This window comes from Rhinolophus sinicus, chromosome 1 (genome assembly GCF_057876585.1).
Source record: "Rhinolophus sinicus isolate RSI-liver-muscle chromosome 1, RSI-T2T, whole genome shotgun sequence".
Taxonomy (NCBI): Eukaryota; Metazoa; Chordata; class Mammalia; order Chiroptera; family Rhinolophidae; genus Rhinolophus; species Rhinolophus sinicus.
Window position 1 is genome coordinate 156,472,371 of NC_142501.1, and position 12,552 is coordinate 156,484,922.

Sequence of the window (12,552 nt, forward strand, 5' to 3'; positions counted from 1 at the left end):
TAGTTATTATGAAGAGAGAGAGTGGCTTTTAGTACATTTTACAGTAAGAATGTCTGGTGTGTTTTTTTTTAAAGAAAAATAATTGCATGGTTCTGAAGCACCTTTACAAATTCATTGGCACTCAGATAGCTGAACTTTGGTACCTTGGCCTTAGCCTTTTCTTTAATGGGTTCTGGTTTGAGTTGAGTAGTTTTCAGTTTTTTGTTTTCAAATTTGTCCTTGATATGTGAGGATAGACATAGCATGTACAGTTTCTGAAATAAAACTACCTGCAAATAATCTGTTTAAATGGTCAAACCATTGCTTTATGCCTGAATGCAAGTGTTGGAAGTATAATCAGTTCCTTAAACAATTACATCAATATATTTTAAAGGAATTGTATAGTCACTATGCCAGAGCTTCCTTTATGCCCTTAGCTTTGCTGATACGACATGATCACAGCATTCAGTATTTACTGAACTCAAAGTGAAATAGATGCTAAATGGAACTATGAGATAATACTGATCACTTAGGAATGTGGATTCTAAGAACCTGGTAGTTTGGGACTACATTTCCATTCTTTTATTGTTAAATCTTGACCTAAAGAGCTGGTGTATTCCAGGAGGGTGAGTAATGAATGCTATCCCATAAATCCAAACTAGTTAAGATTTATGATTTCTAAATGTGCTTTTAAGACTTGTTCAAAGTCATATTGAAGTCCAGTCAGGTTGCCTAAAATATAAACTATGGAGAGGATGAAATATAAGATCCATCACAAAAAAAATGCAATGGTTTTGCTCCTTTAAAAAAACATTAAACTTACATTTTTTGGACATTTGAGGATAATGGTAGAAAAGAGCCCTTGTGCCATACTGTATGTAAGTGAGCCTTAGTTTTATTTTAAGAAATGGATTTGGCAAAACTGATTTATGGCAACTGATAGAAAGGGGGTTCATTTAGTAAAGATAAGCAGGAAGTGAAGGCTGTATAAAACACTCCCCTTTGCTGAGTTTCTAGTTGGCCCTTGTCATTCATCTTGGGCTTAAATTTTATGACCAAAGATTCTATCCCTCACCTAATAAGATTACTCTTAGGACTAAAAACAAGGAGTCACTATTCACAGATGCCATAATTATATGTAACCCTGTCTTTGTTTCATATACTATGGAATCTTCTGTCTTCCAAAACCTTATCTTGAGCAATAAATTATAATATCAAAGGTAAATAAGATTCATACATGAGTTACCCACAAATATGGTTAGCGATTCTGTGAGCAAGTGTGAAAAAAAGATATACCTAAAGTTAACCAATGAAATATATGCTCCATAAAATGATTACTGTCAAAATAAACCCCAATTACCTTTTATCATTTTGGAAAATCCATAGAATTCTATGAGTGTGATGTAAAATTGACATTTCCCCTCCACGTCTATTTCTGTGGTTCTAATACCACGCAAAGAGAAGAACTAATTTACACACACACACACACACACACACACACACACACACACACACAGAATATTAAGGGTCTTCCATTCTTTTTGGAATGTTTTGCAACCACTTTGTAGAAATGAACAAGGTCCAGCTCTGAAGTTTTAAAACTTTAGTGGTGATGTTGGCTTTTTAGCTTGTGAGGAAAACGTAAAAACCTCCACTGCCTACATTTTTTGGAATACACGGGAAAGGAAGAGGGTCTTAGAATTGCGGGTGGGGTTGGGAATAAGGTTGCCATTGACATGTGGGTGTTTCCTGCCAGGGCGAGACTTCCTGAGAGGGTAATGGAGGGAGACTCTTTGAATATGGCCAAAATACTTCTGAATCACATGAGTGTTGGGCTTGATTAAAATTCTAAATTTTCTTTGACACTGTGACTGATCTCTTGATCTATTTTTACTACCGGTTCTGCTAATGTGTTTTTTCTTCCCTCCTCTGGGGGTGGTGAGTGGTCTATAAATAATACCTCATGTAGAACTTCCTCTGATCTCTGCCCTTTGTTCTCATCTTTAGTGAGCTAGGTGAGTGTTTACCTTTTCTAGGAAAACATTTTTCAATCATTAAACCTTTGGGTGAAGAATGTAGAAAAACAATTTTTTTTAACCCCACTGTTGATCTTTTCAGAAGGTTTGAAGTGAGGGAAACATTTTTCTTTGGGTCGTAATGAATAGCAAAATGATGATGCTTTCCTTTTTTTTTTTTTTTTTTTTTAACCAGTATAAGATGAGTCTATATGTGTAATATGTGGGACATAAAAATTGTCAAATGTGTTTTGCCTTTATTTCCATTAAACTTTTAAAAATTGATATATATTGCTAAGCTATCAAAATGTCTAGGAGTCTTAGAAAGAAGAAGCTATGAAAGAAGGCTGTTTGCTCCAATACTAAGGATGCTAGGAGATCTGTTATTTCAGAATAGATGTGTTGTTCATTGAGCTTGCATATTTTTAAACACATGTGGAACCAGACTTTAAGGGGGAACATGTGTCAGCTGAGGGATATGTATTAAAGTAAGACATAGCAACATGTGCTGACCCTCTTTAGGCATTAAAGGGAAATTATATATTCATTTGACCACTTCATAGACTGTGCTTTTCAAATATTTAAGATAAATATTGGTTCATAACTGATATTTCATCTTATATAAATTTGCCTTGTGGAGACACAACAGAATTCTCACAATGGTGGCTATTACACATTGTAAGCTCTACCTACAAGGAGAATTTTGTAATGCATATTTTTTCGACCTTATTTAAAAGATTTAGTTAAATAATTGTTCTTAAGGTTTTTCATGGTTACATATAGATAGATATAAAACCAAGAGTGCTTTGGTTCCTTTTGGTTTGTTTTCTTTCTCTCTAATATTAGGGAAAGGAACAGTCTAGTTCTTCTATTTAGTGTGTTTATAACTATAGGTAACACAATTAATGATATAAATAAGCTTTTAAGACTCCACAAAAGGAGATGTTTTGGAAGTACTGGTGGGGGTGGAAATGGAGGGGTTGATGTTGCTATTTCCAGGAAGGTTAAAACACTTCTAATTTCTATTCACTAATTTCATGTTTCTAGGTGGATTAAGTTTGAAGAAAAGGTGGAACAGGGTGGGGAGAGATGGAGCAAGCCCCATGTGGCCACATTATCCCTTCACAGTTTATTTGAGCTGAGGACGTGTATGGAGAAAGGATCCATTATGCTTGACAGGGAAGCTTCTTCTCTCCCACAGTTGGTGGGTAAGTATGTTGTTTTAAGTTCTTACCATTTTTACAGCTTTTCCTGCCTATCCATGAGTCTCCATCAAAGCAAATGACTTCTAGTATAAGCAGAGTCAAATATTCTAGAACATTTATTCTTTTTCTCTTCTTGTGTTATAAAACTAGTAGGATTTATTGCAGAAAATTTGGAAAATACAGACAAATATTGAGAAGAAAACTTAAAAAGTCATCCATTATATCTCTCTCCGGTCAGTCGTTATTGACATTTTGGCATTATTTCCATTCAGTTTTGTTTCTCAATCTTCTTTCTTGTGCTTTTTATTTTCTATGTTATTTTTTAAAAATTAAAATTTGAGTCGTATTGTATGTGTACATATTTGTATTCATTTTTTCACTGATTAGCATAAAATTAATATTTTGAATAAAGGTGCCCCTTACCCCCACTCATCCTTGGCGATATTGGACTGGAAGTCTGGACACTAGATTACTCTTTGATCTTAGACATTGCACTGAACTCTGGGCCTCAGTTTTGTCATCTATAAAATAGGGTTTAAATCCTCTACACAAAGGAAAATAGTCCAGTTCCTGGGTTAGGGCTGATTTTGTAGATGGAAGTCAAGCTCCCTTAACTGTTGGTAGAGAAAAGTTATGCGGGGGCAAGCAGTCAGCAGAGCATGGGTTAGTGGCAGAGTCAGGTCACTTTGGTGCTGAGTATCATTTGTGCAACTACCTGCAAGTCACTGACCCTCATGGTGCAGGGTGGCTTTGGCATCTTTTGCAACAATTAGTGTTGTGTAGTGCATGTTAACTCACCATGTCGAACAGCTTGGGCACACACCACTACATTCCAAACAATAGTAATTGTTTTCATCTTCTGCCAGGGCCTGGTCTAAGTTGCCTTATTACTGTACAGATCTAGGTGCATTGACCAACAGCACAGATGGGGTGTTCATTGAGCACACCCTGAGAAACAGGGGCAGTCACTCTGATTGTTACTCCTAGGAAAATTCCATAACCTGGTTATTCCATAACCAGGTGACCACTGGACCTGCTTGGATGGATGACTGCCCTTTCCCAAGGGGTCTGTAGGGTGCCTACCTTGGGATTGTGGAGAATTGGATATGGATCATGGCTCTGCAGAAAATGACCAGTGTAAAGTTCCTGTGTAATTTCAGACTTACTGCAAAATTTCTTTGACTGTCTGTAGACAGAAGACTTGTCTATGGTATCTGTATGTTTATAGAAAATGGAGAGGCTATAGCATTTGTGTTGAAAACAAAGATTAGTAGTCAAAGGAGGCATATATCTAGCTGATGTACATGTATTCAGTTCTTCAGAGAACTTGTTAGATTTGTGAAGAAGCCCCACACTTGTCATGCATCTGAGGTACTTAAGGTGCAAATGGGGAAGAGAGAAAGACTAAGGTAATGATGCTAGGTGGACAGAATTAATTCTTGCGTTTATTCAGCAGTGGAGTGTAAGCTTCTACAATGTGCCAGACACTGTTCCAGGCCCTGGAATTAGGTTTGCAAATCTACCACTTTGTAAATGGGTAAGTTATAAATCCATATCCGCATAGGTAGTTAGAAAGTAATGTAGGAAATACTATGTAGAATTTTTTATATTTGACAAGGCAGGTAAGGCCGAAATGGACAGTTGATAGATCATGAGAGATCTTGGATTATTGTACCAAGGGAAGGTGGAATCCATCTGCAAAGACAGAAGCAAATGGAAGGAATGGTTTTCTGGGTGGTTTGTTCCACTGAGTTTGTTTCGTTTGGTAAAGGCTGCAAGAGAGATTTTTATCTAAAAAAATATCATCGTTAGCAAATATCAGTCCAGTTTTTGAGTGAGAATTACATTTACTGTCTACTTGGACATTAAGAACTAATCTGGAGCAAAGACATCTTAAATCAGACAAGTTGAGAAAAATATTATCAGATGCATAAATGCAAGGTAAAATGGAAATTAACCTTGTGACCTGGCAATGTGCAGGCAATTGAGGAGGAGAATATGTGTTGTGGTTTAAAGGTCACCAGAAAAGTTCCTATTAAAAAAAAAAGTCTCTCTATTGGCCACAGGCCATTGTTACTGCCTGAAATTCTACCATGTGGAGATTTCATTTCACTGAGCCCAGGGTTTGTCCCCTATTAAAATATACATTCTGCCCGACAGAGGTCATATATGAATTCCATGAGATGCAGAGTGGTGTCATAGAAAGAATGGGGGATTTAAATTTGGAGGGGGTTTAATTACTGTCTACCCCTACTAGCATGTGTGACTGTGGAATGCACAAAGCAATTACTTTTTAACAGTCTCAGGTTACTCATCTGTAAAAGTAGGATGAGGGTGAACCTTTCATGGTGGTTGTGAGAATTAAATGAGGAGGACATTAGGTGTTTTTGTTACATACTTCCATGACTATCCCAGTATAAATGAGTTTATGCACATCTTTCTACACGGCACCTAGCAGAGGGCTGAGTGTAGACTCAGTCAGGTACAGAGATGCTTAGGTACTTGATGAGCAGGAGAAAAGTTTCCGAAAGGTGTAATAGATGGAGCTGGAAACAATTTAACAGCTTCTTTGCTGTGCCTGGAGCTGTTCCAACAAGGGTGACAAAAGTTAAAGTTGAATATATACTTGGACTTTTCTGTAAAACTGTCTTTGGGTTCTTCATCACCAGAAAGAGCCATCTTTTGGAACTTCGGGTCGTTAGCAAATAGCTGACCCTTTATATGCAGTAGAAGACAGAACCCCCCATTATATTGGAGACTCGTTAGTCAATGGCCAACGAGAGAGGTTCTGCTATTTATTATATTTAAGAAAGGTTCTCCAAGCATTCTGTGTTCTCACTTTAATTTTCCATTACTTGTTATTATTAGCTGTGAACTTTTTCTGTAACCTCATGCATTTACTTTAAAAATTGTCATTGAATTTTAAAATTAGACACCACTAGGTCACGGAGGTATCATTGCCCAGTAATATGTTTGTTCTACAGTCCCCGCGGCAAACAGGAGCGAGCCAGTGCTGTCATTCTGGAGTTGATAATACAGAAAAACAATTTAGAGGCAAATAAAGAGGCCAAAAAGAAAAAAAAATTCACAAGCAAAAGAAAGAAAAAAAAAGGGACCAGATTTGCAGGAGTGCGAGGAAAAGAACATGATTGAGAGAGTGTGACTGGCTGAAAAGAAATACTTAAAAGTCCTCTGAAAGAATCTAAACCTTGAAGTGGGTTAAAAACCACGAAGGAAAAGAAAAGCCCTTATTTCATTTTAAATGACAGAAACGGCATGGTAACTTGGAGTTATTGTCATTATTTGGTTATCAAAACAATTCTTTTTTAGGAGAGGATGAAGTGGAGTTGTTTTGTCTTGACTCGTGCTGGTAATTCAGAGTTGAGAATTACGTATAGCTGTCTTAAGACGTATCTCTCAACTCCAGTGTTATCTCAACAGACCAGAAGAAACAGTAGTAATAACGAGTGTGATTATGTCAAACAAACAATAGCAAGATTTTTATCCATTTTTGCTACTCCTTCTTAGTGTCCTGCCTCTGAGAGGCATCCCCTGGCTACAGGTGCAAAGGTCCTCTGTCATGAGCAGTGGGTGACTGTTTAAGCAGGTGTTACTTCTCACACTTGCAGAAAAAAATTCAGCCTAAGTCTGATTTCTTCTCAGGAGCTCTCCTTGTTTTCTTCATGAAGAACACCTTCTTAATACTAATAGAAAAATTTGTCTTTAAAGTATTTAAAGGACAAATCATCATTTTCATGGATTATTTTAGTAGCTTTATTATTACTCTCATCATTATAATTATATATTTAAAGAGTGTCATTCACAAGTGAAGCCGACTACATCGGAATTTACCTCCCCATCTAAGTTAAAAAAAAAATTATAAGCCATTTTAGGTATTTTATAATGATGGGAAATAGATTAGGAAAATGTAGCTCTATTTTTGGAGTTCTTATTTTTATATTTAAAGGCGTTCCTGAGCTGTGGCTGTTGGCAGATGTGTTAGTCAAGGCATTTCTTGCCTTTTGCATCTTTTGTATTTTCAAAATGGTAATGTATTTGGTTTTTTTTTTTATCACAAATCTATGTTCATTTTTAAACAATCCCGGAAAATATACAAAAATCAGAATACCATAAATCTGTTCTTTTAGGATTATCCTCCCAGCAGTTTCTCTGTACATCTGTTGACACATATGAAATTTATTTTGCAAAATGGTTTTATCCTGTGGCACTTTAATCGGCCTTTTAAAACTTAAAGACATAAAATGAATTATCTTTCCATGGCATTAAATATAAATATAAAATATTTAATAATCTATTACTGGGCATTTAAGTTGCCTTCAGTTTTTACGGTAAAGAAAAGTGAGCATTTTTATGATGCTTCTGTGAAACTGCTGATTTCCTTAATATGGATTTCTAATGGTGAAATATGCAAAGGACTTGAACGTAATGAAGGGTTTTGTTATGTGGTTGCCAAGTGGCCTTCAGGAAAGGTTGTGCTCGTTCTGCTGTTCTCAGCAGTACGTGGATTGCCTGTTGCACACAGCCTTCACATCACTGGGGATTAGTCTTTTAATTTTTGCCACTTTGTAGAGTAACAGATATCTCATAATTGGTTATATTTGCATAATTTGTTTAAATTGTCTGTTAGTCTTGAAGTTGACTATATCTTGGGTCTTTGTATTCCTCTTAAGAATGTTTGTCATCTTTGGCCTTTTTTCTGTTGCATGGCCATCTTTCTGTTGGTTTGCATAAATTCTGCATATAGCAATTTTTTTTTTTGGTCTCGAGCTTCCTTTTTAAATAAAGAAAAATACTGTGTGGTACGGAAAAAGATCTACATGAAGAATCAGAAAACCTGCTTTTATTTGGAAGGTTTTGCCTCTAATTAGGCTATGTTTGTGAGCAAGTCTCCTCTCTTGCCCTCTGTTTCCTCATCTGTATAACAAGACCTTGAACTTGATGTCTCCTGGAGATTCCTTTTAGCTCTGCTATCATCTACAGTTGGTACATTCCCCAAGTGGTAGTGTCTGTGGGATTTTGAACACTGAAGGCTTAATTTCAGTGTAGCTGTGAAATGTTACAGCCCCCTGACTTTCCTTGAAAGGATTTGTAGTTTATGTGTAAAGAGATCCCTGCACTGTGGGCCATTTTTATGGAAACATCAGCCACACAGATGTTTTAACCTGTTCTAACTGGTGATTTCCAGGCATTAGTAATAGAGGGCCGGCTGTGCATATATATGGATCAGTTTGAGATTACAGGGGAGAGAAAGAACAGAGGGAGGCTCTGCCAGGAAGGGTAGATAAGAAACACTTTAATCCACAACTTTGGAATTAGAGTAGGAGTTTGGTAACACAGCAGATATGCTGGGACTGTTTGTTTATTTTTGTGGTTCTTCTGTAAAATGAAGTTTCCACATTGAACAATACTTAAAGGGAATGTGATGGGGTTGTGTCAGTAGCACCTATTTATTTTACTGTGGAACAGAGAGTTAATTGTATTACAGGATCAGTTAAGAATACTCAGAGCTAATGGCCACTGTCAAACCAAAACATTCCTATGGAAGAAACTCTTCCTGCCATGCCCAGGCTCCCTACTAAGTGTCCAGCATTAAGGGATATTTATGACATCTGTGTAAGGCATGTGGTAGAAAATTCTGGATTCAGTCTCTGCTTGGTTCCCAAATAGTTGATGGCACACTGTGTAAATCGTCAGTTTCTAGCTGTGCCTCATGAGGCCAGTTCTGAGTGCCTGCTTTATCAGGATGAACTTCTGAGAGGTTCCGCCATGCCCAAGCAAAACCTCTTGCGTATTTGTAAATTCTCTTTACAAAAGGATGGGAATGCTTGAGAGATGCTCTTATCCTACCAGCACCTATCAGTTTTCTTGTCAGACTTTTATAAAAGGAGAGCTTTTGTTTTCTTCTCCACTTTTGGACACTGAGAAATTTGCCCAAGAGGAAATTATTGATGTGCTAGATGCACCCATGCTCTTGAACAGGTAGGCATGGGATACACTGTTCGGGTTCTGTGAAGGGGACAAAAGCTCTAACTGCATACAGTGAGGTAGCATCCTGCCATTGCCTATCTTGCACAGATTTCATGATATTTTGTCCTGAACCCTGTTTTGGGCAGAGGAAATGTCGACCTGTGATGTGACAGTAAGGTAGGGTGCACCAGGTTACATTTATGCTATACTGTTGCGTACATTGTATGCTGACTTGTGAGAAAATGGATTTCTTATTTTCTATTAGAGTATAACTTTTCCTTCAGCAAAGCCACCCATGGAGCAATTTCTATGAAACACAGTCATCTTTTCTAGTTAAAATCATTCTTTAAAAAAGAGCTAATAGAAATTTTAATATTTTTAATAGTAAGACTAAGATATTAAAATTTCATAGAAAATTCAGGTCAACTTATACTTTAAAATGACTAATGGTTTATATTAGAAAGGCTTTAGTTGGATCTAAACGAAGAATAACCCTCCCTTCTTAGACTAAGGCATAATTTTATAGTTTAATCTTTCTTTCATTGGATTAATTGGTGTTCAAATAACCCGATATAGGGAAAGGCACTGTTTTCCTTTACTTGGTCCTATTATAAAGAAAAAACAACATTACAGAAGAATTTGAGGAAATAGATTAAAAAAATCAGTAATGTCACTACTTTAAATTTTATATATTCTCAAGTTTTTTTCATATCATTTATATTTCTGGCACACTTGATATAGCATACATGAAATTTTCTAATCTTTTTTCTCGTAATTGAAAAATGTAAATTACTAACTTATTGTGCTACTCATAAAAGAATGTGATTTATGTGAATTCAGTATGAACTGGACTTGGAAAAAATGAACAAGACAATTTTTCTCTAAAACTATAATTACTGTAATATTTATAATTCTCTAATTAATGCCAGTGTCCCTGTTTCTTTACCCTTCACGTAAAGTGGGAAGGTGGAAATTTGGAAAATAGTATATTGATATTAAATCTGAGGATGACATCTATAAACTTAGAGTAAAAAATTAACTTCGTGGTCTTCTGACTGAGTTTTTGTTTTTGTTTTGTTTTTGTATCAGAGATGATTGTTGATCATCAGATTGAGACAGGCCTTTTGAAACCTGACCTTAAGGATAAGGTGACCTATACTTTGCTCCGGAAGCACCGGCATCAAACCAAGAAATCTAACCTTCGATCCCTGGCTGACATTGGGAAGACAGTCTCCAGTGCAAGTAGGATGTTTGCGAACCCTGATAATGGTAATGCAGGGGCCAACTGGCTGCTGCTGTCTGTACCAGTCTCACTCACTTTTATCCATCTCTTGTCATCTCTTTTTTTTTTAACCTCTCTCCATATTTCTTCTTTTCTCAAGTTCATATGCCACAGCCATTTCATAATAACACTTTTTATCCAGCTGGGCAGGTTTGCAGTCCTGTTGGAAAGATTTCAGCAGTTATTGTAGGCTGCAAATGCCAAGATGCCTCGCTTGCTTCATGTATCTCTGCTTTGATTGACTGAAGTTTGGTAATAATGCTATGATGAAGCAACTGAATATTTGAGATGAATCAGCAAACTTGTAGATTATTGAGTACATCAAGGAATATACTTTCAATATGGTGGTTTGTCAGAATTAGGAGGACAGACTAAGCTATGATGCTCTGAAATCTTTTATCGTGAAGTATTTGCTTGATTTGATATGTGAGCTGCTATCCAGCTTATAAATGATCATTCATCAAAATAAGGCTCACTATTATTTTTCTACTTAAAAAAAAATCTCTTTTGTTGTATGATAATGATAGCTAGATGTGAGAATAATGATTCAAGGTGGGATAGTAACCCCATTTACATACCGCATTTCCTTGAAAATAAGCCCTGGCTGGGCCATCAGCTCTAATGCGTCTTTTGGAGCAAAAATTAATATAAGAGCTGGTCTTATTTTACTGTAATATAAGACTGGGTCTTATATTTTATAATATTGTAAAATAATATAATTAATATAATATAATAAATATATATTAACAATATATGAATATAATAATGTATATTAATAAAATAATGTAATGTAATATAATATATATTTTATGTTTTATATAATACTAATATAATTATATAATAATATAAATATATAATAATATAATATAATAATATATATTATATTAATAATATAAAAGACCAGGTCTAATATAATACAATATAATGTAATACCAGGTCTTATATTAATTTTTGCTCCAAAAGACGCATTAGAGCTGATGGTCTGGCTAGGTCTTATTTTTGGGGAAACAGGGTAGCAATAGGAAAGGCACTATATCTTACTTATTCTCTGTTTTGCATTTACCAGAGTTTTCTGTAAAGTGTCTATCTTCTGTATCATTGCCTTTGTTTCAAATAAATTTCATGATTGGATGCAATCTGAGAAGGGAGAAGTTAATTTCCATGAAGTATGAAACATGAAGGCACAGTGGAAAGAGTTGCTAAGCATTGAGCTGGTAGAAGTAGGTCTCTCCCATTCCACCCCCAGTCCTTTTTAGAATTAAGAGAAATGAGCAGATAAGGGGGCTTCTATTTCCTGGCCATCAGCTGCACTTGCAGAATAACAGAAACCATACTGTCATGGAAAAGGTGGGCTAAGTGAATTGTATGAACTGAATTCTAACTCAGTTGTTTCATTTCTGGAAAATTGGGTTTTCTGATTAAATATTAAAATTAATGGTAGTCTGGAAAAAAGCTTACCATTAGCAAACTTTCTCTGGTATATTTTCGAACCATTCCATCATTGTATTTTCTATAAGAGTGTTTAGTCCTTAAGTAGCACCAAATGAGAAGTTCAGTCTTATTGAGTGGCTTATATATTGATTTTTTAAGAAGCAAAATTGATTATAAATAAATACTTAAAATAGAAATGCTATTTATAAAAAGCATTCACAAAAGAAATCATCTAATTTAGAACATTCCTACTACAATTTGATGGTTCTGCCATTACCTGGAATATTGATGCTGATGGGAAATGTTTTTATTTTTTTTAATTTTTATTTTTTTAATTGTATTTTTGAAGAGAGGTTTTGTTTAATGGCTGCAAAGGTTATGGGGTAAACAGTTTATTATAACTGATGTCATAAATATTTCATTTTAAAAGCAACCCATGTTTTTAGAATTATGGCAATTAAAGTAAAAGTCTGTCTTTTATGTCTTATTTATTATCCTCGCTCTCACATGAAATTAAATTCTATGATTTGGAGATTTTTTTTTTTTTTTTAGTCACGAAGCTGGTGGTAGTATAAAGAAACAAGAAAGTGCATTATTTTCAAATATTGATATATTTGCAAAGAGAAAAGGAACGGATATAGTAGGTTGAGGG

The 12,552-nt window shown here is 35.5% G+C and overlaps 1 protein-coding gene across 8 annotated transcripts in view; it reads left to right on the forward strand.

Annotated features, from left to right (window-relative positions):
• Positions 1 to 12,552, forward strand: part of SLC4A4 (solute carrier family 4 member 4) — a 343,883-nt gene that overhangs the window by 148,160 nt on the left and 183,171 nt on the right. For 5 of the 8 annotated variants that reach the window (XM_019757100.3, XM_088791346.1, XM_074324475.2 and 2 more), the window contains 2 exons: positions 3,042 to 3,202; positions 10,277 to 10,456. In XM_019757100.3, the coding sequence (XP_019612659.2) occupies positions 3,042 to 3,202; positions 10,277 to 10,456 (341 nt within the window). The remainder of the gene's footprint in view (positions 1 to 3,041; positions 3,203 to 10,276; positions 10,457 to 12,552) is intronic. The other 3 variants (XM_088791348.1, XM_019757102.3, XM_019757101.3) reach the window with 1 other exon arrangement.